A 27422-nucleotide genomic window follows, 5' to 3' on the forward strand; every position below is an offset into this window, starting at 1 on the left:
ACACCAAGACCTTGGGATGTGTCCCCAGCCCAGAGCTGCATTTCTCTGGGCAACAAAAACTGGAGCTTCCCATCAAGCCCTGGGTGGGGAGGGCTCTCCTGCTGCTGGCAGCCCAGCCTCTCCCCTGCCTGGGGTTGATTTCCCCCCTCCCAAAGCTGCCAGGAATAGCTGGTGGTGTTTCGGGATGTTCGTGGTCCCTGCAGAGCAGCCCCCACCCCCTTTTTTGTATGTTGGGGTGGCAGGGTCTGGACCCAACCCCAGTGCCTGGCCATGACACCTCCTTACACCCCCAACCAAGCAGATAAGGGAATGGTGGGAACCTGGAGAAGATCCTTATCCTCAGGGATAAGCCAGGAATGGTGCTCTCATGCCCTCACCCAGCAGGAGAAAATCTCCATGACTCAGCAGCACCCAAGGGTCCCAGTGCCACCCAGTGTCACCCACCAGGTCCCCTGCTCACTTCAAGACCCCAGCTGCCCCTACACAGCCAGGACCACAAAAAACCCATCCATTTCCTTTCCATGTTTTACACCAAAGAACTTTCTTTCCCCTCCTGCAAACTGCTCCTGGTCCCTGACTGCTGCAGCACTGCTGGAGCTGCATCTGGGTCACTGAACTACTGACTGCACACAGGAGTCAAGCAAGAAGCATTTGGTTCCTTCTGAACTGTTTGAGGTCATTTTCAGGTTCACCAGAAAGCAATTATTGTGCTAAAATACCAATTTGAATCTGATTCATCTTCTACTGTTCCCGTGCTCATCTGTATTCTCAAGGAGCCTGTAAACCCCTGACAAAATGCCAGAAAAACCTCCCCACACTGAAAATGCCTGGGTAAAAACAACAAGCTTGGTAAAAGCACCACCATTTCTGGGGTTTTCGGGGGTTTTTTTGGTTTTTTTCCCCACACAAGTCTGTGATGAGGTGGGGAGAGGGTGTGAGCCCATTGCTGACCCCCAGGCTGTCCCCATCCTCAAACTGGGGGCTCCCAAGGGATCCTAAGGGAAGAGATACAGGGAAGGAATCCAGGGAAGGGATAGTGCCTCTTAACCCTTTAATAAAAAGATGAAGTCCCAGTCAAAAGGGCAATGGGTTAACCCTAACTCCATTTCATTGGTTCAGCCCCTGGCTTCTGCTCTTTAAGCCCAGAATGAAATGTTTGAGATATTAAGAGACCACAACAAGCATTTTCCTTCCATTTCAAGCTGACTGGAAGACCTCAACCTCTGTTATTGAAAGGATCCAACCTCCCCCAACAGCCAAGAGGGTCTCTGGGCAATATTTGGGATTAAAATGTAATTTTGTGTTTTCTTGTCGTTTTTTTTTCCCCTCAGGCTGAGCTGGCACTGGGTGAAGCTGGCAGCCAGCACTCCCTGCTCAACCCAAACCTGAAAGGATAAGTCTGTGGATTTGGTCCAAATTCTAAGGGGAAAGTGCCCATGTCATAAATACCAGCACCCAGAGGACACAGAGGAAGGTTAAATTGTTGGCCCCAGCCACCCCGAGCTCCCTGTCTGCTTCAGGCCTTGCAGAAGCTCTCACCGGATCCAACAGAAAACAAGGATTTACCTCGGGAATTCTGGGCAGGACCTTCCTTACATCACAGGGTTACAGAGAGGGATCCAGCAGAGCAGCACAGGAGGGATGGAGGAGAGGGAAGGTTCACAGGCTTAAAAAATCCCCCAAAACAATCTTTTTCCTTTCTCTCTCATCAAACCAGTCACTCTGCTGCACACTGAGTCATTATCTGTATTACTTTGCCTCTACCAAGTCTGTGAGACACTGCCACTTCCCAAACAGCAAACCTACCCCAACTCTGAGTACAGATATCACTGAGCCAGCCCAAATCACAGAAATTAACCCTGCCAGCACCACTGCCTCCTCCTGCTTTGCCTTTCCAGCAGGTTTGCTGCTCCCTGAGGGTGATGTCCCAGCTCCCCCTGACACAAACAGCTCCACAGCACAGAGGGAAAGGAGTGGGGTTTATTTCTCCTGTGCACAAACAAGTTTCTGCCCTCTGAGGGAGAGAGCAGGGGAGATGGAGGTGGAGATGATGGAGATGATGGAGATGGAAGAGATGGAAGAGATGGAAGAGATGGAAGAGATGGAAGAGATGGAAGAGATGGAAGAGATGGAAGAGATGGAAGAGATGGAAGAGATGGAAGAGATGGAAGAGATGGAAGAGATGGAAGAGATGGAAGAGATGGAAGAGATGGAGAGGGCTCTGTCCTGGGCAGGAGGAACCAGAACATTGCCATTCACTACAGCTCTCCCTCCAGCCCTGCTGGAGCAGCAGAATGAAACACCAGCCAGGCAGGCTGGCAGCAAAGTCTTGTGGCTTTTTTGTTTTGTTTTGTTTGAATTGGTTGGAAACAGAAGTGCTGAGGTACTAACAGGCTGACTCCTGTTCTTACCTCTGCTGTCAGAGTGGTTCCAAAGAATGCTGATCAGTATGGTGCTTTATAAATATAAATATAAATATAAATATAAATATAAATATAAATATAAATATAAATATAAATATAAATATAAATATAAATATAAATATAAATATAAATATAAATATAAATATGGTGCCTGCATCAGGGGAGGGCCACCACCTCCACCACCACCTCCACCACCACCTCCACCACCATTGGGACTGTCTGAGCCCCAAGGGCTCCTGGACCAGGAATTCCCAGCTGTGCTTTTTTGAGATGAAATCATGGGAAAAGAATGCAGCTCCTGCTGCTTGTCAAGCCAGCTCTGTCATCACCCCCCAAGTGTGCAGAGCCTGCTACCCCAGCTCCTGTGCAACCCACCAGGGCAGATCCCTCCTGACACAGGGAAGGAGCCTCATAGCAAGAACCAGCACTTGGGGCAGCCTCTATCTAAGAAGCCATCAATAATAAAATAAAAAATAATAATAATTAAAAAAAAATAAAACAAATAAATAAAATAAAATATTCTCCCTTCCCAACCAAACAATGGAGGGAATGAGGACCTAATGCCAGTCTGTGGATTTTTAGCTCTGAAGGGCATCCTGCTGAAGCCAGAAGGGATGGATGTCCTGCTGTGCCCAGCTCCTCAAGGAGAACAAATGGAGATTTCAGGACCCTGCCTGCACCTCCAGACCCTGGAGCTACAGCAGACACAAAGGGTCCATCCCCCTCCTCTGAACAGAGGTGTTGGTTTGGGAGAGAGGTATTTGGTTTGCTCCTGGAGCATCACCCCCTGAGCTGATGGGATGCAGGACCCAGGTCCAGTGCAGGGAGCACAGAGACCAAGCTGAGGTCTCTGCTTTTGGGAAAAGACTTTTCCTGTAGGGTCCAGTTCCCTTTCTGTTGGTTTCTCATGAGTGGGAGTCTCTGGGGAATTGCTGGCTGCTGCCTGCTCCCAGCTCTGCCTGCAGAGAGCAAATGGCACCTTGGACCTTTTTTTTATTTTTCCTTCTTATTCTGGAGGACTCTGCAAGGGGCTCTTCCCACTGGGTGCAGATTGGGAAACAAAACAGAGAGAAAAAAATCAAATGCTAAGAACCCAAAATAGCAAGAAGCAGGAACCAAAAAAGTTGCTGAAATTGGAGCTTTCTGAGGCAGGTGTGGAATTCTCCCCAGAGAGGCAACTCCACAAGTCTGGAGCCTGAACACCTGAAGAAAAAAAAGCAGCAACTCTTGTTCCCAGATTCTGGTCTCCTTTCCAAAAGCTCTTTCTTTCCAAAGGCTCTTTCCTAGCCCCTGTCTCACCCCCTGCCTCTTTCCAATTCTTATCTCCCTGTGATCTCCCTGCCCAGGCTGCCTCTGCCACTCCATCTGCACAGCTCCTCGAGGAGCAATTCCCAGCAGGGTTTCCAGACAACTTCTGCTGCTTTGTTCTCCTGGCTGAGAGGACATGGGTTCCACTTCAAAAATGTTTACAACTTGTTGCTTATTTCTGTGGAACTCGGGGCTATTTCTGAGACAGAACATCTACCAGGCATGGCTGGGCACAGGCTGGGGATGAATCAAAGCCCTTTCATGAAACCACCTCCAGAATAAAGAACAATATGGAACATTCTGACAGTATTAATATCTAACTGCACTCAAATACCTCAAGAACCACCCAACTCTTCAACTCCTCTTCTGTTCCTATAAAACAAAGCTGCAGAACACAAGGCTATTCTCAAACTAAGCAGGAAAAAAAGAAACAGGAAAAGGGAAATAGAAAAAGAAAAAGAAAAAGAAAAAGGAAAAGGAAAAAGAAAAAGGAAAAGGAAAAAGAAAATAGAAAAAGAAAATAGAAAAAGGGGAAAAAAAAGGGAGGGCAGGATTAGAAGATCATTTGATGCCAGGGCACTTAACACTCTGGTAAAACCAAGCCAAAATTGCAGCTGAGCAGCAGCTCTGTGGGATGGATGAGATGGGAGCAGCCTTTGGTTGAGAAGCTGATGAAGTTCCTGCAGATCCCAAAAAACCTCAGAGCACAGATCTGGAGGGGTCCCATGCCCAGCCCTCTGCAGCACCATTAGCTTCAGGGCTCCAGACTGGCAGGACCCTTCCTCTGTTTGGTCCTTCAAGAAAAAATGACACTAAAGCTCTCTCCAGTGTTGTTCTCCCAGGATTTCTCTTGCTGTGTCATCATTGAGGGGGAAAAGGAAGGAAAACAAGGGAAAGAAGCAGCCAAGAGGCACTGTGCTCACCAAACAAGTCCAAAAAAGCTCAACTTCTGCAGCACAGACTTTGCCCACATCTCCATTTACAAATTCCTCTGTCTCCAGGTGACAGAATCCTCTCTGGGATAACAGGGATGTGTCCCTCTTTGTACACGGGTTCATCCCTGCTTTAATCATCCCCTAAAACCTCTTCCACTTGAATAACAGGAGGGGAAGAGCTCTGACCTTGGGATGAAGACTTGGAGTTTCCCTTGTCCCACCTCAGAGACACTTCCAAAGGCAGAGAGATGAGGTTTGGGGTTTCCAAGGGATGTGAGGACATCGGTGGCTTGGGGCATCCTCCTGGCATGAAGTTGTGTGAATGCTGGGATGGGATCTCACTGGTGTCCCCCCCATCAGTGGGAACCTTGTGCCTTCTCCCTCTGGAACAGCATCTCCTGATAAATAACAGAGCAGGGCAGCAGCAAATGACCAAATCCCTGCTCCTGCAGGAACCTGGAGAGGCAGGAAGAGCAGAGGGACAACCCCAGCTCCATGCCCAGGTGTCTCTGGGTCCTTCACATCACCTGGCCTGGACACAGCCTCTTCTGCCTTCTCCCCATTAGCTCAGCAGCTGTATTTTCTGCCCCATTAAGAGCCCCCCAGCTGTATTTTCTGCTCCATTAAGAGCCCCCTCCCTGTCCCCTCTCAGCTCAAAGGGCTCTCAGCAGACTGCAAATCAAGCTGGCAGCCTTGATGTTGGACCAAGTGCTTTCACACTGTATTAAAGCTCTTAATTATTAATAGCCAAGCTGCAACGTGCCAGTAGGAAACCAAATGGCAGCTCAAGAGGGAAGTGTTGGTAAATCAGGAGCCAGCATCTTAGTCAGAGCTTTCCCATCACGCCACAGCTCCCAGCACATGAAGTAATTCTGCATTAGTCACCAGCAAATTGTAGCTCTAAGGAGACCTCAACAGCCCTCCAGAAATCTCTCATTTTTCTCTGGCGTCCAACCCCATCCTATGGCCCCCAGAAAAGAAAAACTCTCCCATCTGCCACCCCAAAGAAGCGAAGGAGATGGAAATCCCTGTGGGATCACAGCCCTGGGGGGGAGGCAGAAATATTGGAGGTAAAACATGGGAGGTAAACACAACACCCTGAGCAGTTTTTTGGCACCCTGTCACTGCCAGCCCTCTGAAGGAAGAAAATTTCCTTTGCCTTTTGAAGTAATTTCTGGAAATGGTCAGAAAAGCTACTTCCAAGCTGTAAAAAAATTCATTCCTGGCTAAGCAATCTTCTTCACATAGTTTGACAGAAGGCCATTTCCAGACTCAAATCCCAACCCAAACCAAAGGCTCTTTATTTAAGCCTTCACCAGCACCGTGAGCTGAAACTCTGATTTTTTTTTTTTTTTATTGTGCAAGCATTCTGCACACCCTGTAAAGAACCAGCACCTGCCCACCTAAGCCACACACATTGGAGAAAAAAATGAGGATTATTTTGGCCTGGAAGAGTGATTTGAGAAGAATGGGTGAGTAAAGCCACTCCAGAATAATGTTTTTTTACTTGATTTGTCTGATTTCCTTTTGGATCTTCGGGGTTGTGCTGCTTTGGTTTGCAAGCATTCTGCACCCAGCAGTCACAGAGAGCTGATCAGAACATTCCACTCCAAAACCCTGAGACCACAACACAGAAACAACCCAATTTCATCATATTTATCTAGTGGGAGGTGTCCCTGCCCATGCAGGGGGGTTGGAACTAGATGGTCTTTAAGGTCTCTTCCATCCCAAACCATTCTAGGATTCTATTTATCAAAAAAAAGTCCCAGTTTAGTTCTTTTCCTTTTTTTTTTTTTTTTTTTTTCCTTCCCACTCAGACAACCCAAGCTTTGTAATAACATTTTTAAAACCCAAGCTTTGTAATAACATTTTTGCCTCCTCCTCAAGCTGCACATCCCCTCCCAGTGCAGCCCAGCTGGGAGGTGTGAGCACCACAACCCTCCCAGTTTCCTGGCCCATCCTCAATTCCTCTGCCTGGGATCGAGCTGAAAACAGAGCCTTTTCTCCCTTCCCTTAATCAAATACAGGGATGATCAATTCTGGGGGTATTGGTTATTTTTTCCTGTCTATTTTGTGTGTTCTCCCCGTGGGCTGCACCCATTGCTGTGCCTGGAGACCCCAGGGTGTTCAGGGGGGACCCTGGGAGGTCTGGGACCTGGCAGAGGTGACCTGTGAGACAGGAGCAGGTTGATCCACAAAAACTCGAGACCCAAACCCCACTTTTTATCACCTCAAACACAACAAAAGCCCCAGAAACCCAACCTGCCAGGCAGGCAGAGGGCTCCCTGTGCCCACTCCGCTGCATCCTAAGGGGATCAATCCCCCTCCCTGCTCCTCAGGGACCCCCAGCAGGGTTTCCAGGAGCAAGGTTTAAAGCAGGCAGCTCTGTGCCCACCCTGTGGATCCCCCTCCTCTCCCCTCTCTCCCACCCTTCCAGGTGGGGATTTTCCAGAGGGGATTTTCCTCCCATCCGCCGGGAACGCGGCTGTCGGCATCGCTGTTTTCCCAAGCACAGACAGCAACAACAACAACAAAAAGATGAAATCCTGCTCCTTCCTCCTGGGGTTCCCTTCCCCACTGCCTCGGGCAGGGAGACCTTTGGTGCAGGAAGCCTGCAGACCCCTTCCATCCCCGGGGAAGGGCCAAGGAGGGAGCGATGCCCGGGCACAGGCGGATAATTGGTGGCGGTTCTTGTGCTGCTGATAATTTCCCAGCTTAGCACAGCCCTGTCAGGAGGGGCTGCTGAGCAGCTTGTGCCCGGGCAACGTGCAGCTGGAAGGAGAGAGGAGCAGGGAAAAATTAATCGTCGGGCAGGATCCCTTACGGGGGCAGAAAGGAGCAGGGGGATTGGGTTACCCCCATTTTCGGTGAAAGTGGTGGCCTGGCGGCTCCGGCTAATTTACGAAGTTAATTAGGTACAAGGATCTTCTTTCAGAGGGAGACAGGATGTCTTTGCCAGCCAGCAGCCCTGGTTTTCCCCCTGCCCCAATTTTCAGGGGAAATTGTCAGCTTTTTACTGGGAAACGGGCTGGGGGGGAGGAGGGGGTGGCCGGAGGTCCCCATCTGAACCCCGCTCACGCGCGGCTCCTCCATCCCGGCAGCTGCTGGGAGACTGGGGAGGTTTGGGAGGTTTTCAGCCTTTTCAGTGCCTGTGTGGTAGGGCTGGAAAGCAGCACTGCCTTCAGAAAACACTCCCACATTCGTCAAAAGACTTTCACAAGGGAGAGTCTAGGCTACATCCTTGGTTTTGAATCAAGTCCGCCCGCAGAGAGAGGAACCAAAGAATCCGCTCGGCCGTTCCTTGAAAATATTTTTGCTCCAGTGACATTTATAGGTGGCAGAAAGACCTAATTTACTATCATTTCGCTTTCAGCGGTCTCAATAAAAATCTTGGCTTGGGCTCAGGCTTGAGAGATTCTGCCCAAAAGCAAGGGAGCTGCAGCCCGAGCTGGGAGCTGAGCCGGGATGCGGGGGTGAGCGCGGCACCGAGCCACGGGGCAGAACACAGCCTGGAACCCAAAGGCAAAGGGAAAAGGGAGATGGCAGCCAGGAAAAGGGAAAAGTGCAAAGGAAAGGCCTGGCCAGCACGAAGATGAGCCTGGAGATCTGCTCATAACAAAATAGAGACTGTTCTGCCTGCTGCCCTGGGGAAGGCTTTGCTGCAGCATCTTTGATTCCTGCATCCATCTCCCCACAATGGCCTTAATGTGTTGGGTTTTTGGGTTTTTTTTTTTTCAAATATTGCTTTATTTGAAAGTAAAATTTCCATTAGCCAATATTTGTCTGAGGCAGTTTCTTTGAAGAAAACCTCCAGCCATGCAGCTATCTCCACACTAATAGGGTGAATGAAGCAAGCCATGGAAGTGCAGTCCCTGTGTATTTTCTATCTCAGCAAAGCTGTTTCTAAGCCTGCGCCCCGTTAAAGTTTAAGGTGCTTTTTTAGATCTCTTGGAGGGAGGTGTAAAGCAATTCAGTTTGCAGGCAGCAGCCTCAGATGTTCCCCAAGCACATCACACAAACAGAGCTGTGCTGTTCAAAGGCAGAAACCTCAGAAAAGGCTCCAGAGAGGCAGGAGCCACAGAGGAGACCCAGCAGAGACTGTCCGTCTGTCTGTCTGTCCCTGAGCACCCACACAGGTGACAGCCCCAGGGGAGCACCCACCAGACACTCAAAGCAAGCACAGAACTCATCCCAGCTGACAAAAGGATGAGGGGGGTCTGATCCCCTTGGTAAAAGGGCTCTTGGGCTGAGAAATCACCTTTGGAGTAAGGGATGAGCCTGGAGAAAATATGTTACTGTCTGAGTGCTGGTTGACTTGGGGTTAGCCACAGAGCTGGAGACTTCTTTTATGAGAATATTTGGCTTAATTTCCAAGTTCAACTTGTGGAAAGTTTCTAGACAGAGAGCCAACTAAAAAGTGAAAAGAGCTAAAGCTCTGAACACTTGCAGTGCCAAACTCTGGGGGGACACCAAGAGCCCCCAAAGAAGAAAAACAGATCCAGCACCCACCTTCCACCTTCTCCTGCTGCACGGGGCTTCTGGGCTTGGCCAAAGAGCCTGAAATCTCTCACCTCCAGTCTGGAATTTCTCTCTGCCTTCCCCCAAAGCAAGATCACTGCTCTTGGGACCTACAAGCATCGTTCTTTTCCATGTACCTTGAAAAACACCCCACGGAAGCACACAGATGCTTTGAAAATAAATCCCAGATTATTTAAACGCGACAAAGGAAGGAATTATTAAATATATGCATGCAGATAGGTGCAAGTTTCAAAAAGTATTGCCATTAGCAACTGAGCCTCAAGTATATTTATCTGTGGAGTCTACTGAGTACCCTGCTTGTGTTTTTCATGAGCTGGGTTTGAAGATGTTTGCCAGACCCTTGAATCACTGAAGGTTATGGAGCTTTCTAGCTGCAGGCTCAGTGTGGGACTCCCAAGGTAAAAGTGCCCTAAACCAAACAAACATACAGACACCCTTGTAACAGGCTGCACCAAAAAAAAATAAGTAAGTCATAAGATACTTTGAATATTATGTCATCTGGAATAAGCCAAGCAACAGACTGGGAATTTCAGGATCTTTTCTCAAACAAGACAACGAGGAGATAGGCGGTTTCTGTTTGAAACTGGAAATAATTTCTAAACCTCTGGAGCACAAACCCAACCCCACATTTCAAATGCAAACTGCAACGCCAGGAGACAGAAAAGATGCAAAGCCCAACCAGCAGCACAGGAAGGCATCGAGGGAAGGAAGGAAAGACAGAATCATTGTGTCTCATGACCCTGCTTGGAAGGCAACGCTTGGAGCAGCAGCTTCCCCGGGGACCTGGAGCTGGGGACTGCCCAGGGCACCCCTCACACCGGCTCCAGACCACCCCACCCTGCTGGGACCACAACCCCTGAGTGTCCAACCCCCAGCCCCAGGGCAGGACAGCAGCAGGGAGCAGGTCTGCTGGCCCCAAAAAGAAATTTAGATAAGGCTTTTTCCGGGGGAGCCGCGATTACAAGATTTTTACCTAATCCTTAAAAAATGCCATTTTTTTTCCTTTGGCGGCCAGCAGCCCCGCCCCACGAGGCTGGCCTTCACCATCAACACCCAGATCAGGCAAAAAACCAGGGGTTTGGGGCTGGGCTGAGCTGCTGGGACCTCCTCTCCTCTCCAGCCTGAGCAGTGGCTCCCCACATGTCACCTCCTGATGCTCAGGGCTGCTGTGCCCCCGACCAGGGACTCATGGGGACAGAAGAGGGTCCCAGGGGGATCCCAGCCCCAAGCTCCTGGCCCTGACAACGTCTCTCCCAGCTCTTGGCTTTCTCCAGAGCTGCCGTGGCTCCTGGCCATCCGGCCACAATGAGGTGGAAGGAAGAAGAAACAGCTTTGTTTTGCCCAAAGCCTCCCAATTAATCAAGTTCCTATTTCCTCCCTTTTCCTACCCCCTCCCCGAAGGCACCAGGGGGTTTCTAATGCCACGTCAAGAGCCCAGGCACCACCTCAAGGTTCTCTTTGCCATTTCAGATTAACAGAGAGAAGCAGAAAATGAGGCTAAAGCAGAAAAAGCCACATCTTTACCCCGCCAAGCACTGCTCGGATGGCACCGAGGCTTTGCTGCAGTGCGGGAACCTCCCGAGCAGGCTGGCAGCCCCATCCCTGCTGCCTGCCAGCCCCTGGGACATCCTCCTGGCCTCCAGCTCTCCCACCCAGGAGGAAGAGGACCCCTCTGTGTACAAATCACCCCATTTCCACAGTGAGGCACAAAACCCCGGCGCATTTTCTCAGCCTTTTTCCAAAAGACGAAAGGGGCCGAGTCTTGCGGCAGGGAGGGGAGGGAGGAGGAGAGGCAGTGAGAATCCAGGTTCCTCGGGGAACAGGAGCACTTGATTTATGAGAAAATTTCTTAAACAGAAGTCCCAGAGATGCCATTTCAGAGAGACATTCCCAAAGTGGCTGCCGGGAAGGCAGGATGAGGGTGGGACCAGCTCCTGCACCTCTAATTCCCATTATTCTCCAGCAATCCAAACACCACCAGCAAATAAACCAGAGCCTCTGCAAAACAAGGGAGCAAAAGGGAGAGGAACTGCAGAGGTCGTGCAGGTTAAGGGTTTATTTCTGACTTGAAGGGATGGGCAGAGGCAGAGGATGCTGCCAGCTCTCTCCTCCCTGCCTGGCCCTGGGGAGGAGGCAGCTGGACCCCTTGCCAGCCTCCCCTGACCCCCAGCCCCTTCTCAGCACTGCTGGGGGGGTTCATAAGCTGCCCTGGTGATGTGCAGGTCAGACCATCTGGCTGCCTGTTTCTGGAGAGGTTTACAGTCATCTATATGTGATTTTTTTTCCCTTTTAAATTCATTACAGGGCTCCTGTCTCCTGAGCTGCATCCATCCCTCTGACCCGGGAAACACAGACAGAAAATACAGCTCACAGCCTGCAAACCCAGGGGTTCTGCACCTCAATCACTGGCTAACAGGGAAGGGATCATCCCAGAAATATTCTGACCTGGAGCACAGAAGGAAGCACAAGCTCAGAAACTCCCAGCAGATCCATGCTGTCCCCCTGCATCCCCTCCCGAGGGATGGGACCCGGGGGGGGACACACAGAGCTCTGCTGGGGCATCCTCCCCATCAGCACAAGGATGGACCAGCCAGAAAAGCCAACTGAACTTCCAACCTGGCAAATCCAACCTGCAGAGCAGAAGTGGGGGGGAAAAAAAAATCCTATATTGCTGTTTATATTATAATCATGGATGGGTGCAAAGCTGAGACCCCAGGACTCAAGGGGCTTTGCTGACCCAGGGTTATTTGTACCATCCCAGCAGAAGCCAGGAAGGAAGGGGGGGGGGAAAAGGGGAACAGGCATTAGGCATGGATGTTATCATGGTACCAATGATCTGCCAGCTCCCAAAGCCCTGGGCCACACCAAACACCCTGAGATGAAACAAAACTGCCAGAGCAGGACAGACTGGTCCCTGGTGCTGGCAGCACAGGTCCCCAGTGCCACAGCCGTGTCACCTCCCCCTGTGGTGACCCCAGAGGAGAGCAGAGCTGCTGGCACCAGCCCCTGGATTCATCCCTCCTCCTGCTCCCTCTGCCACCCAGCAGCAGCATCCTGCTGAGGAGGAGGATGGCAAAGGTTTTGTTTTTTGCCGAGTCAGCAAGATGTTATCTGGTGAGAGCAACAGCTCCTTATTAACCAACCTCCTCTGCATCTCTGAAGTGTGAAAAGCTCAGCAGTGACTAATGAGCACCTCCTGTGCAAGCCTGGCTGGGGTGAGCACATCTAACACCACTGCTGGAATGAATAACTTCAGCTGCAACCAGCCCTGGTCCTGCTCTGAAAGGGAACACCCTGAGCAGCTGCCATCCCAGCTCCTGCTGCTGGGATAAAAGATGGGATTTCCCTTTAGGATGCAAAGCCCAGGGCAGGGCAGGGACAAGGCTGCTGATGCTGCTGCCCTTTGGATAAACCACTGAGGCCTCTCTGACTCTGTGCACCCAACTAGACATCCAATATCACACATAGCTGTAAAAAAAACCAACAAAAGACACCAAACCGAAAAGTGGCTGAGCACTTCTGGAACTTCAGCCAAAAAAATGACAGCATTTTGTGACAGCAGTGACAAGACACAGAGGTCACTGCTGATTGTAACCATGGGTTAACTGCAGCCTGCAGAAAGCTCTGCTCTGCCAGGATTTCCCCTGCATTTTGCAGGAAAAGAATCCCAGACGATGGGGTCTAACACTGAATTAAACTGGCCCTGAGACAGGGTGCCAGGGACACCACCCTGTGTCCCCTGCACAACCTCCTCACCCTGCTCCCACCCAGCTCTGAGCAGGGATGTGCAGAGGCCTTGGGCTTCCACAGCCTGCAAAAAAACTCCCTTCAGGGGGGGGTCTGGCTATAAATAAATAAATAAATAGACAGACAGACAGATAAATAAATGTGGTGGTGTCCAGCTATAAATAAATTCAATAGATAGATAAGGGGGGGAGGGAGGGGCTGGCTATAAATATAAAACAAATAAACAAATAAATAAGTTTATTCCAAGCTGCAAACTTCACCCAGCACACAGAAAGCAAGAAACTCTGCCTTGAATTCTGAAGCCACCCCAGCCCCTCTCACCTGGCTGAGCTCCCTGCCAGCCCAGGGCCGTGGTGCCCTGACAGCAGGAGGATTTGTTCATACAATAATTCGACTAAAGAAGCAGGGCATGGTGAAGTTCACTTCCCTCCTACTACTGGCGACTCCACAGAAGTTTAACAAAAAGAAAAGCAGCCCGGAACAATTTCCCTTTGCTGCAGAGCTCTGGATTCTGTGGGGGTGCTGGGGGCAGAGCTGCTGCTGGATAAGGCTGTGTCATGTTTATGTCGCCGTTTTTCAGAGTGGAAAAAGTGACTTAGCTCCTGCAAGGGGCCAGCAGCAGCACTGAAAGGTCCTTTTCTTACGTCTGTCACAGCTGACAACTGCCAAAAGCTGCTGGCCTTTTAAAGAGATTATTTATTCCAGAAAATACTGTCCCATCCCATCCCATCCATCCCTGATGCTCCAGCTGGGCATGGCTTGGGGATGCTCAGGGACTTCAGAGGCCATGGGGCCACCAGCCCCACAGCTCCAATGTGCCCACAGCCCAGCACAAAGCCACTGATGGAGCCTGCTCTGCAGACAGATTAATACTTGAAATTTCTCTCATTTTTGGGGCGGGGGAGGAGAAACGCCCGAGTTTTAACTGGGATGCCTAATGAAGATTTATTCTGGTCCTGTAAATCAAAAGCACATGGGAATAGCCTCTCTTCCTTTAGATTAAGTGGGTTATTTTTTTCGTGACCACTGGACCTTAGATCTGCTCCTCATTTCTTTCCATGCCCATGCAGGGCCAGAAATGGCCATACTTGGTCAGTGAGAAAAAGCAAACTGCAAACAGAAAATGCAGTGACTAAATCCAAGTTTCCCCAAGCTGGTATTTCCCTAAAGGCAGAGCCCCCCGGGGTCAAGGAGGTGCAAAATACCCCAATTTGAGGGAGCAAGGTATGATAACCCCTCCACCCAGTGCTCCTGCCTTCAGCATTCACTGCTTTTGAGTTGGTTCAAAGCAAACTCCGAGGGCATTGATTTATTTTTTTTTATGATGGGAGCTGCTCTGTAATTATCAAGCCAGCACAACCCCAAGGCACAGGATGCTACCCTACAATAAAAAAGGCACCAAAGTCCTCCAGAGGTGGGCACACACCCTGCTGAAGCTTTGCCCTTTGGCTGCCCGATGGCAAAGCAGGAAAAGATCCCACCACGGGGGAAATTTTGGCTGCAGAGGCTGTGGGGCAAGCAACAGCTCTGAGCTCTGGCATTTCCTCGTGCAGGAGGCTGGCTCCCCAGCCCAGAAATCCCTTCCAAAGTCAGAGGGCTTGTCAGGGCTTTGCAGAAGGACAGCAGACCCGGGAGGGTCTTGTGAGGTCAGCCCCAGGCTATTTAATAGCTGGGTCCCTGCTATTTTTAGAGACACCCACAGCTGATGCTCTGGTCCCACCCTGCAGGAAAAAAAGGAGCATTTCTGTGTCTGTTCTGCACAGGTAAAGCCTCCTCCTGCCCCTCAGCCCCCCCCATCCTGCTGGCCCAGCCTCACCCAGCCCCACGGACCCCAGCTCAGCACCCAAGGACACGTAAGCCTTGTGCCCAGGGAGGGGATGGTTTTGCCCTGAGAACCCTGCTAAATAACTTCCCAACACAGACTGAAGGTTTTAGAAGCTCAGAAGGCAAAAAGCCTCCAAGGGAGTATTGGAAAGCTGCAAGAAGCAGCTGTTGGAGCACCCCAGGAGACCCTCTGCAGAGGAGCCGACCTTCGGAGGCAGCAAAATATTCAAAAGGACAGAAAGGGATAAAATCACTGCTCAGAGCCACTGCTGGGAACCAGCACTGCAAAGACAGGGCCAAGGACTTTAACAACATCCAAGTGCTAAAAAAAAAAAAAAAAAAAAACCAACATAAAAGTGTTCTGTATTCCAGTCCCATTTGCTGGCCAGGGAAGAGCAGCAGCAGGAGGGAGCAGCTTGCCCAAGGTTGGCTGATGGAGGGGCACCCATGGGGCCTGGGGAAGCACCCCAAGGGCTGGCTACACATCTAGGGTGCTCTGTGACCCAGCCCAGCCCTTCCTGAAACCCTCACCCCAACTTTCCCAAACTACAACAACTCATGCAGCTTTGCAGAGCCTGCAGCAGGGCACAGGCAGGACCCAGCCAGGAGCACCCCGTGCTATGCCCAGCTGCCAGTCTCAGCCTCAGGGATTATTATTATTATGCTCATTTTGAGCACTAAAAGGTGACTCTAAGGAGGCTGTGTGACAGGATTCTGCAGGGGGCAGAAATATATAAAAAAATATTCTCAGAAATATATAAAAAAATATTCCCAGCACGGGGCTTTGCTGCGAGGGTTTGCAAACCTCAGCCTCAAATCTGCTTTTCATCATCACCCAACTTGTGTGCAAACTTCCCCCCCTCTCCAGCTGAGGTGTGTATCTATGCTACAGCACTTCTGGGGCTGAAAAGGGGGTTTCTGCAAGGGCAGGATCCAGAAACTCAACACTTCTTTAGAAACAAACCCCTCCTCCCTGGGACTCTGGTGGCCCTGGACACCAGCCTTGGTCACAGTGATAGCTCCTGGCATGGGACAACAGCCCCGCTGACTCACCCATAGTACAACTCCAGCCCAGAGCACTTTTTCCACCAAAATAAACCCAGCCCTACTAAATAAATGCATCCCCATAGTAAAAACCCTGATGGGTGGCTGGGAAGGAAGAGCCTTCCTCCCGCAGCAAAACCAACTCCCTGGGGGTTGGGGAGGGAGGATCATGCTGGAGGGGAGGCAAATCTGAGAAGGACCACGTTCCCCTAAGGATTTCAGAACTAAGGAGCAGACCTGGGGGGACTCAGAGAGGAGCTGAGAGGGTTTTGTAAATAAAAGCTCCAGGGAGCCCCTCTGGTTTCACAGACGGCGCTGACGATTTTTAGCATCGCGCATTTCCAGCCAGCCTTTGGGTGCAGAAATGCAGCAACAGGAAACCAAGAAATCCCCCAGACTTGCAGCCTTTAACATCTGTACTCCAGCAAGCCTCCCGCTGAGATCAACAGGAGTTATTTTTCACCAGAACCTCAGTTTTCAGCTTACTAAGCAGAGAGAACTTCAAACCGATCCAGCTCCTTCCTCCCCTGCAGCTCCCCAAGGGCTCTGGCAGGGGGGGGTGGCCCTGTGCAGGCAGAAGCCACCATGCCCAGGGTGACACATCACATGTGGGGACACCACACTCGGGTGCCACCAAGGCTCTGAGGGTGGAAACACCAAATCCAGCTGCAGCCTGCGGGCAGGAGGCAACCGGTGGTGCTTTTCTGAAGGTTGGATGGTTCTGGAGAAGAAAATATTTGGGCTCGTGGCATTATTCACCTGGAGGCTCTGCTTTTCAACCTCTGAAAACAAGGACTGAAAACTTGTGTACCCCTGCACGTGGAAGGGTGATCATAACCACCACATACTCATCACATAACCACCAGGCTGGAGGAGAAGCACCAGAAGAGCAGCTGGTGCCACCTTGCCCATCACCACCTCCCTCCAGAGCCCTGCACAGGCTCCTTGGCAGAAGAGAGGGCTCCCTCCTGCTCTGCTCCCTTCATTCCTCAATAACACCAAGCTGCCTCCATTCCCCAAAGCCCCACATAACTCCAGCTGATTTATTCTGCTGGTTGCCTTTCAAAAAGAAATTATTAGGAAGAAGCAACTCACGGAATGCCAAAAAACCCTGCAAATTGGGCAGAAAATTCCTGTAAGGTCACAGCAAGGCTCAGGCTCACAAACCTCACTGCATTATCAGTCACATCTTTTTTTTTTCTTTCCCCTTGGAGGATAAATAAACTAAAAGCATCCTGCTGGGGGAAGGGTATGTGACTGACTTCAGAGCTTCCACAGACAGCACAAGGTACAGAGGCATCTTCACTGCCTGCACAACCCAGGTGATGTGCAGCCTGAATTCAGAGGTGTCTTACCTTTTGGGTGCTCTACTCTGCCACCACAAAGCTCCTCCCTGGTGGCTTCCTCCCTGCAGGTAAATCCCCTGGGAGCAGGAGGGGCTGGGCTGGCTTGGTACTCACCCAGCTGGTGATGGTGATGCTGAGGAGAGAGGCAGAGCCTTCCTCTGCTCACAGGCAGGGGCTGGACTTACCAACTGCTGCAGGCAGCACCCCAGGACCCCCCAAACCCCAACCCTGCTGCCAACCAAGCCATCAGCCACCAGTCCCACCACCTCTACCCCCTCACCCTGCCACTTCTCCAGCCCCCCTCCCCTGCTGCCATCACCAGGAGGAAGCAGCCACAGCAGCGAGGAGCTCACAAGGGGCTTCTAGGGTTGAGTGGGAACTGGGAGTGTTTGGAGGCTGTGGGAGGACCAGAGGGGTGGGAAGGGAAGGTCCCCCCCACCCAGAGAAGGTCCCTGCACGTGGTGATGCCAGGAGCGGGGAGCAGCATCCCTGCCCGCCCAGCCTGGGAGAGCCCTTGGGGACAAAGGGGGGGATTGGCTTTGGTTTGCAAGGACTCCGGTGGCTCTTGAAGATCTCAGCAGATCTTCACATGTCCGAGGAGGGGAGGTTCTGTGGGAAAATGCTACGGGGCCCAGCAGAGCCAGGGCAGGAAGGAAATTCCCCCGGCAGAAGCGGCCATCGGCACGAGGGCTCAGCTCTGTCGAGTTCAGGGGACTTCATAAATAACTTGGCTGTCCCCAGGGAGTCATTCCTAAGGTCGCTGGTTTTTTCCCTTGAACTTTCCAGATGAAGGAAGCAATAGCAGAAGCAATGGCACAGATTTGGCCGGAGATCAACTGTACTGACAACAGTCATAGGATTTAACTCGGAAGAAAAGTCCTTTGTGCTCGCTGGGGTTACCACCAGATGGGTCGAGCAGTTCAAGCAGCAAGGAGGAGTTCTGCTCAAAAAAAATATTCCACATGTGCAGAATAATCCGAGCTGAAACCCTCTGGCAGGGAGAAGCCACAGTGACTAATTCCACTGCTTAGACCCAGTTAAAAATGCAGGGCACACGCTAGGCACCCATTAAAAATTAAAACTTTAAATTGTATTCTTCAACAAACTGCTGGGATTCCGAGTAAGAAACAGCCCTGATTAAAGATTAAGGACAGCGAGCCTATAAAACACTAATTACCACTGTACTTACAGTGAATTTGGCCTGGTGGGTTTAATTACTTCTAGTTCAAGATCACTGGAGTTGAGGCTGGGCTGGGGAGCGGTGCTGGAGTTGAGGAAGCTGTTTGTGTTTGCAGAGATGACAGATTCCAGGCTGGAGGTGATGATGCTGTTCCTGTTCTCCTCTACAAAAAACACCAAAAGCCAAGACCCATCAGCCCTCAGACACAGCAGAGTGATTGCAGAGCCCAGAAGTCACTTTACAGACATGTTTTCCAGATATTATACATCCAGCCACAAGGAGTATTGGGCACTCTTTGCTTTCAAGATGCAGCTACATTTTAAATGAATTCTTATTAAGAAAATACTATCATTTTTTTTAAATCAAGGCACTGACATTTTTATATTCCCAAAGACGTCCAAAGTACTGCACAACCTGAGAAAAAATTAAAATGCAAACTCCATACAGGAATGGATTTCCCCGAGACTGAAATCAGCTGCCAAGGGACTGTTTGTGTGACAGAGCAGGATAAGATTTTAGAACAGGAGGAGCACAGATCACTCAGTTAAAGTTTATCTCAGCAAAAACTGCTTCAGTCTAAGACTTGATGTCAACCACTATTGACCTTTCCTGGCCAGATCTATAAGGAGAAAGGGGATGGGGTCTCTGCTCTGCTCCCCTGAAATACAGAAATCTGGATCATATCTGACCCAAAACAGTGCTGGGCTGAAACACTGACTGGGAAAACAGTGCTGGGGAAGCACTGGCACTGGCTGCCAGCCTGGAGGATTCTGAGGGTTTGATCAGATTCTGTGAAGAGATCTCCCCCTTATTTGTGTAACTCCATCAGTGGGGAGTGCAAATATTATGTATCCCAACCCAACATCCTCAGCTCTATGCCCAATTACCTAAAATCACATAAATTCATTTTCCTAAGATGCCTTTTCCTTACAAGCAGTAATTGCAATTGTGAGAAGCAATTATCATCACTGATGGCACAGAAAGCAGCCCCAGAGCAGGGAACTCCCACTTCTGGGATGAGGCTTTCCTGAAAGATGGGCACCTGCTGGAAAACAGAACTAAATCTTTCAGAAATTATTTTCCCAGCACACAGTAATATGACCAAATTGCTACTAAAAAGCACATGGGAATAGGGGAACCCTTATTCTCCACCCCTTGAAATTGGACACCTCTGCTGTACCCCATCTGCCCCCTGCCCATGTTTAAAGAAAGGCATAAAAAGAACTCCTGGGATGTACAAAAACTTCATCCTGAGCATCCAGCAGAAAGAACCCACTCACGTTTCCACAGGAAAACCTGGCAGTGGTGTTGTCTCAGGCAGAGGGGAGGATGTGGCAACCCCCCTGCTTCAAGAAAAGCCCCCAGGGACAAAAGGTTTGGGGATGCTGGGGGCAGAGCAGGGGCTGAGGCTGCTCCTCACCCTGGAGCTGGTCAGAACCAGCTGCATCCTGCTGGTACCTGGATAAAACCAGCACCTCCATGGCTCCCAGCCAAGGCTGAAACCTGGTTAAGCCCAGGTGGAGCTCATCTCCCAGAGATTAGCCAAGGCCAAGGAGGTGTTAACTGTGTCAACACCTTCCTGGGACTGCATCCCATTAACCTTGATCCTCACTAAGCCCCAGGCAGCACCTACAACTCCCTGCCCCATATTTTGTTCCTCTGATCTGCCTCCCTGGACTTTCTGTCACCACCTGACATTACAAAAGGCAAATCCAAACCATCTCATCAGCTCTGAGCCATGCTTCCCCTAAACCCAAGCCACAGCCCTCGGATACAAAGCTATGAGCTCCTAAAAGCCCACCTGGACTCAGAAGGCACCCTGTGGTGACAAAGATTATTTATGCAGAAGGTAGAAAGAGGCAAAAGTGAAGAGGAGCAGAGCACCGACCTCCACAAACATTGGCAGGAGGAGGCAGGAGATGAAATAAAAGAGAAATAAAATAAAAATAAAAGAGAAATGAAGCTGCCTAAGGACCTAACCCCCTGAAAGCCACATCATTCCTCTGTGTCCACACAGTGCTGGGACAGCCTGAGAAGGTGACTGAGCCCAGGGGGGTCCCACCAGAGCAGGGGGGGTGGCTGAGGAGCCCAGACCTGAGCAGAGGGGCTGTGGGCTGACAACTACATCTTCTTATTCCCAAACATTTGTTCTGCCCAAGGCCGAAGTCCAAAAATAATCTCTGTAAGCCTGGCAGATCAGTGTCAATTGCCTGCCTAATCTCAGAGCCTGCTCCCAGCCAATATTGAATTCAAGTCCCTATCAGCCCAGGAACTGGAAGTGTTTCATCTAAAGAGGAAGGGAGGTGAATGGCAGAATCTGAAACTCTTCCTTTACTTTATTTCCTCCTTTTCCAGAGGCTGATTTGATATTTTCCTTTGTGTTTTTTAAAAGCTTATAGCAAAGGCTTCTTCGCCGTGAGGTTTAATCTGGTCTCACAGTACCAGAGCAGAACTGGAGCACATTTCTTGAGCTGCTGGGGGGGTTCACAGCCTGCCTGGGTCCTCAGGCTTCATCCTGACATAGAGCCCTGGCCCCTTTCCAGAGCAGCAAGGCAGGAAATCTGACGTTATCCACGTGCAGCAGGGATGCTGAGCACAGAGAGGGTCCCCACAGGCAGGGCAGGCTGCAGATTGGCAGGAGGAAACTAGGGGAAAATACTGGGAATAAAGACATGGAGAAATAAAGAAAGGAACTCAGTTCCTCTCCTAGGCAAGGTGAGGATGGTGTGGGAAGGCTCCTGCAGCCAGGGTGACTCCAGAGCCTGAGAGGGAACTGCTTGGTGAGTAGCAAATAAATCACCCAAGCTGAAATTTTTTAAAAGCAGCTTTTGATATGTGAGGTCCCCCCCTAGAGTCAAGTGCCAGGCTATTTCTAGAGCACACTTTGGTGCTGCTTCTGCTTCCTTAACCCCCCCTGTGTCATTCTGATATCTTCTGCAAGGAGAGTGCCCAATAATTTGTGGTAACTCAAGTGGATTCCCCCACTTTGGAAAGAAAATTTTAAGTCTTTGACCAGGGTGCTGAGACATCTCATAAACATTAAGATCAGAAGGGTTGGACCAGATGATCCCTAAGGAGTCTTCCAGCCTGACTTTTTCCTGTGAATGGAGTTTATGCTGAAGAGTCACATGAAGAGCCTGAGCAGAGACTCTGCTGCTGCTGCTCCCTGAGCTGCCTCCCTCACCCAAGTGTCTGGAGCATCAGTTAGGGACAGAAATGGAAAGGTGATCTTGGGCATTTTTAAACTGCCATGGTACATAACCCTCAGCAAAACTCAGCACCTCCTGCCCGAGTTCTCATGCCTCTAAAAGGCAAAGTGCCCACAAGGGTGGCCTCCTGGGGACCCCGGGGGTGCCCACCCCGGCTGCACGTCCCGTGTGCCCCCGAGCATCTCAGCAGCTGATGGTGGTGAGGACAGGGCTGGGGGAACACGAGAAGGGGAAGGCACAGGGGGCCACCAGGTGGGGAGGGGGCAGCAACATTTTATCCTGCAGGAGGGCAGGCTCAGCCCCAGCCCCGGGGTCAGGGCTGGGATGCCGGGCGATCCTCACACCCCCATCCCCGGAGCCCGATCCCGTCGGGGGAATCTCCTTTCCCAGTGACACCAGGGGAGCTGCAGGGGAGCGGCACGGGAATCGGTCACAATTAGGGCAAGAATTCGGGTCCAGTGAGCCAGGCTTGGGCACACTTACGGGTGTCAGTGGGCTGGGGGGTGTGGAAGAGCGTCAGAGGCCTCTCGCTGCAGGAGGGCGGCTTCGAGTCCGTGCTCTTCTTGCGAGATAGCAGCAGCTGCGAGTTCGATGGCAAAGTCTCTGGCACCGTGTTAAATATCTGTTAAAAATAATAAACAAGATGTTCTTTGGCATCAGCCCTCCAGACAGAACAGCTGCCTACCTGCCCGCTCTGCCCCGCTCCCCGCAGCGAGGAGCGCGGTGGAGGAGGCGACGTTTGGGGTCCGGTTCCCGACACCCCCCTCTTCCCATGCTGCTGTCTGAGCTCCTTTTCTCTGCTCGTCACCCAAAACACACGATGCAAACGCAGAGGGTCCCAAGGAGCTGGTGCTCTGCTGAGTTTTGGAGGGACAAGGAGGGTGCCCCGGGCTCGGCAGAGCCCCGTCCCCACGCAGCATCCCCTGGGTGGCCTGGCACCCGCTGATGCTGCCCAGCTTGGGAAAGTCTTCCTGGCTTCCAGCTGCAGCTGTCAGAAACCTGAGTCATCGCATTCTTCTCAAGGGGATGGAATCTGAAAGCTGCACAGACCTCCAGAGCAGAGGGGCAGTCGCTCTGTTTGGTTGTTGGTGACATTTGGGTATTTATCCTCTCCCGGGCTCAGACAACAAGCAGGGCTCCAGCCCAGCATTCCCAAGGTGTCCCTTCCCTTGGGGATATCAAGCATCATCCCCAAGCATCTTTCCCTGCTGGAGAGCCAAGTGGTACCAAGGGCTGCCAAGAGGAGCCCCCTCTCATCTCAGAGGCACCGTACATCCCATCATTGCCCTGCCAGGGTGTCCTGGGGAGCACAGAGCCCTCACTGCTGCCCACCAGCAAACCCAGCCCTGCAGAAAGCCACCAAATGCCTCCTGCCAGCAAGCAGGAGCTGCTGCCAGCAATTAATGGGTTTGCTTCGTGTAACAAGAAGAAAATCCTCACCCCAGACACCACAAGCCCTCCGGTTCCTACCAAGAAATGCTGAAGAGCCAAGGCACATCAGCCAAAAATCCTAATGTCACATCTGCCCCTAAAGCACAAGAGGCCGGTGGGAAGGGTGGTGGCACTCACAACCCTGGGAGGAGAACTGGTGACCCCTTCTCATGAGTCAAACACTTTGTGGCTGAGGACGTCGTGCCCCAACCTGGAGTCATCAAGGTTGGAAAAAGCCTCTAAGAACATCAAGTTCAGCAGCCAACCAACCAAACCGTGTCCTCAGGTGCCACATCCACACATTTTTTGAAGGCCTCCAGAGATGGTGACTCCCCCACCTGCCTGCTTTAACATGCTCTTGTCTTCAAATTGCTCTAGGACAGTAAATTCTACTGGGGAAACATAATGCAATACTTAAATCAAGCAAGAGAAAAGCACCGATTGAGGAATTGCATTTTATGCAACAAGTTCCCACAGCACACTTGAAAATAAACCCCCAGGGTTTTGCTCCCTTTTTTTTGGTCTTTAATAAGAAAAGATAGACATGCTCCTAAGTCCTGAGCTCCATGGCTAAGTCCAGCCTCAGCTTATGAGCACGTTGCATTTTTTAATGCACCTGGACCATCATTACAAAACAATTTTACTAAATTTTACACCAGTGCCTGGTGTCTTGCAGACTCCAAGTCCTCATCCCCAACTTTGCAGCCTGCAGGCTCCACCACCTCAGGAGAGCCCTGGTGAGGGCAGCACAATTGTGGCCTTTGGATGGAGCAGAAACCCCAAAGCTCCTCCAGGATGCTCTTCACCAGGAGCCTCCTGGGTGCCCACCACAGCATCTCCATCACAAGGAGGGTGGGGAGGGGAGAGGAGGCACTGGGGAGGTGGAGGCAGAGCTATAAAAAGCTGCTCTCTCTCTGCCCACCTCTGAGCAGCACAAAGCCCAGAGGCTGAGTTTAGCAGTAAAGTCAATTAACAGCTGCGTTTCCAAAGAGCCCAGTGCTGATTTTTGAAGGTGTAACGAGGGAGGAGCCCGAGACCCCAGGAACTGCGAGATAAATAGCTCCTTGTAGATGCAACTTTGCCCATTATTCTGCTTTGGAAAATGGCACAGATCTCTGGAGCAGTGGGGGGAAACCAGGAGTGCTGGATCCAGAAACTCCTCCTCCACCTCCCCGAGCTGGCACAAAACCCCCACTGCCCCGAGCAGGAAAGCTGCTCGGCTTTGTTTCATTTTTTTTACCTTAACAAGGATAGCCAAGGAGTGCTCCTCGCTGCACAAACCTGTGTTAAGAGTTCACCCAGTTGCAGAGTCCAATTAGCAGGGGAGAGAGAGACAGTTTAACAGGCAGAGTGGCAGAGGAGCAGCCAGGACTCATCAATCACATTTACAGCCGGACGGCTCTCGCCCCGATGCGAGCGGCAATTCCGCAGCTCCACACCATCCCCTGCCCTCCTGCCTGCAAACCAGCAGAGACCCAGCAGCACCTCGCCTCACATGGCAGCTGGAAGGCTTTTTTAAAAACCCTTCCCACCTGGGAATGAAACCCATCCAGGTGCTGCCACATCCTTCACCCCATGCCTCCTCCGGAGCAAGCAGCCCACAGCTCCGTCCCGGGGGCAGGGTCAGGGCTGATGCCCCTTCCATCAAAGCTCTCCTTCCCTCCCCACATCCCAGCCCCCAGGGGCATCACTTTGTGCTTGGCACTGGTTTCCCCATTATGCCCATTTTATGACCCAGAAAACGAGGGGGTTGGGTCTCCTGCCCACAGCCACGGGCTGATGCGATCTGACGGCACAGAAAGGCCCCCCCAGCCCTCTGCTCCAACAGCTCAGTGTTGTCCCATGCACAGAGCTGCTCCCGGACTCCCTCATGGAAGAACTTGGAGAAGAAGAACCTGCTGTGAGGTTCAAAATGCCAGTGGTACAAAGCCCTGCACGAGGACACAGCTAAACCCACTGCCAACTGCATCGCTGAGTGTGGCAGCTCATCACAGACAAGAACACAACGCAGATGAGGAGCTGAGGGCTCTGGCTCCAGTACCAGTCCTTACCCTTTACTGGGGACAATGTTTGGCTCTGTGTCATCCCCTGCAGAAACCAGACTCCTGTCTGTCACCAGTGGTGGCTGCATTAACATCTTACCTGGTCACTCTCGTGTCCGGAGGGGACGTCACCGAGACACTTAATCGATCTCTTAATTTTGTAAAGCTTCACAACAACAGCCTTGGCCTGAGAGCTACAAAATGTTAAGCTTTGGAAAAGAACATGGTTGGACATCTGCAATTGTCAGCTGTAACAGCATTTCAGTATTACTTTTGGCTAACATTTGATTTTTAAGTGGGAAATACGGGTGCTAAATGGCAATCACTCGAGCAGCCGAGCACCCGGCGCAGCCTCCTGGCTTCTGGTTTTTGCAGGGCATGCACTCTGGGTTTGCCTGTCATGCCAACATCCAGAGCCACAGGAGAAAAATAATTTTCCCCATTTAATTATACACAACCAGGATATATTTTACAACACATTACCTTAATGTATTGTCTTCACAAACGTACACGGGAAAGGCTGAGGGACACTAATGGATAAATCTTGTTAAGCAGCAATTTGATCCTCCCCTCATCCCAACACTTCCCTGCATTTCCAGCAGATCTGCTCTCAGTGCAACCCCTGGGAAACGCCTCCAAGTGCAGCTGGGAGCATAAAGACAAAGACAAGGGCTGTGACACCTCGATGGGCAGGGACCTTCTCGAGGAGAACATGACTGGGAAGCTTTAAAAAAAAACGCCTCGGAGTTTATTGCTGTTATTGCCAGGATAACAAACAATTTGGATCCCAGACCTGGAAACCTGCTCAATCTCCAGAAACGATTCAACTTTTTGGATTCCAGACAGGGTTTAATGGGCTGTGTCGGATGCTCTGGCAACAAAGAGCAAAATGTTGTTCTGGGAACCTTCAGAAAGTCCCTGTTTTGCTGGATATGACCCCAAACTGCACCAGGCTCCTGGGGGCAACACCGGGTGCAGGGCAGGCATGGATCTGAGGTGGTGCTCAGCAGTCTTGGGGTGCCCTCCCCAGGGACAGGAGTTGGACCCAATGATCCTGAGGGCTGCCTCAGAATATGCTCCAACTCTGTGATCCTTCTCGGACACTCCTATGGCTCCGGGATGAAAGTTTTTGCCCAGGGGGGGAAGATGAGCCAAACCTCAGGTGGAGCGACTGCAACCGGAGGCAGGGGAGCAGGGAACACTGACTGACATCCCTGAAACCCTCTCCACTGCCCCAGCACCCACACCTCCTGCAAGGACCCTGTAACCAAGCAGCCAGCAGTTACTCTGACCCAGTGATGTTCTCACCAAGCTTGCCTGGTATTGTTTTTTCCCTTTTGTTACACCATGACGACAGCAGTTTTGATGGGAGAGGCATTCCACTCACCTGGGGGACACACAGTTCAATACCAGACAGCTGCTGGTTGACAGGAACCATTCAGATCAATTCCATTTTCCCTGAGAATGTACTTAATCACAAGCAGTGCCTCTGAGTCACTGGTGTAAAACCCCACCAAGCACCAGCAGCTGCACATCGCTCACCACCACAGGGGGGGGGGGGAACCTTCAGTGAGCTCCCATCAATCCCAATTAAGAAATTCACTGAAACAAAACACTCCTAAAACAGGAGCTGAACCAGCACTAACACACTGCACTGAAGGGATTTTTTCCTCTCCTGGAGTTACCTCTTCCCAGCTCCCTCCTCGCCGGGATCTTTTCCCTGGGAAACACTCATTTCCTTTAGCCCCCATCTCTTGTGACACCAAGGGCAGATTCCTATGAAGCAATGGCAAGGGGACAGGGAAGGGGATTTTGGTCATGGAGACGTGCAGGGTGACGTGGAGATGACCACAGGAAAGGTTGGTGTCACCCACAGCCTGAGACCCATCTGTTTTGGGGGTCTTGGGGGCCATGGCTGGTGGAACCACCTGGGAGGTGTCAGCTGCCTCTGCTGGAGCCTCCAAGGAGCAAGGAGAAGTCCTGGGAAAGATGCTGTAGTTTGGAAGGAGAGGGGAAACCTGTTTTCATAACTAACTGCACAGAAAGAAGCAAGTGAAGCCGTTACCTTCTCGTGGTTTTCTATTAAAATCTCAATCACGATGTTCTGAAATTTGATGTCCATAATGGCTGCAACTGTTTCCTCTTGAGGTCGAAGCAGTGTTGGCCCAAATACCACACCCAGATTAGCAACAGTCATCAGGTTCTGCTTGTGATTATTTGCAACTCTGGGAGAAAAAAAAAAAAAACCAAAAAAAAAGAGAGAGAAAAAAAAATAGAAAGAAAAAGCCAAAAAGAGGTGAGAGAACTGATCTGGACGGAAACCCCTTCCCTGCCTCACGACTGGCACTGAGCTCATGGGGCTGTTTACATTTTTTACACTCCTGGTGAGCTCCT

At 51.1% G+C, this 27422-nt stretch overlaps 1 protein-coding gene across 5 annotated transcripts in view; it reads right to left on the minus strand.

Moving 5' to 3' along the window:
• Positions 1 to 27422, minus strand: part of ARHGAP26 (Rho GTPase activating protein 26) — a 99510-nt gene that overhangs the window by 8287 nt on the left and 63801 nt on the right. For all 5 annotated transcript variants that reach the window (XR_011728961.1, XR_011728963.1, XR_011728962.1 and 2 more), the window contains exons 18-20: positions 27094 to 27253; positions 22039 to 22177; positions 18356 to 18509 (exon numbers count right to left, since the gene is read on the minus strand). Coding sequence is in view for 2 of the 5 variants with exons in the window: in XM_071759346.1 (XP_071615447.1) it covers positions 18356 to 18509; positions 22039 to 22177; positions 27094 to 27253 (453 nt within the window). In the remaining 3 variants the exon portion in view is untranslated. The remainder of the gene's footprint in view (positions 1 to 18355; positions 18510 to 22038; positions 22178 to 27093; positions 27254 to 27422) is intronic.

The sequence above is a fragment of the Heliangelus exortis genome, chromosome 15, assembly GCF_036169615.1.
Source record: "Heliangelus exortis chromosome 15, bHelExo1.hap1, whole genome shotgun sequence".
In the NCBI taxonomy this organism is placed as follows: Eukaryota; Metazoa; Chordata; class Aves; order Apodiformes; family Trochilidae; genus Heliangelus; species Heliangelus exortis.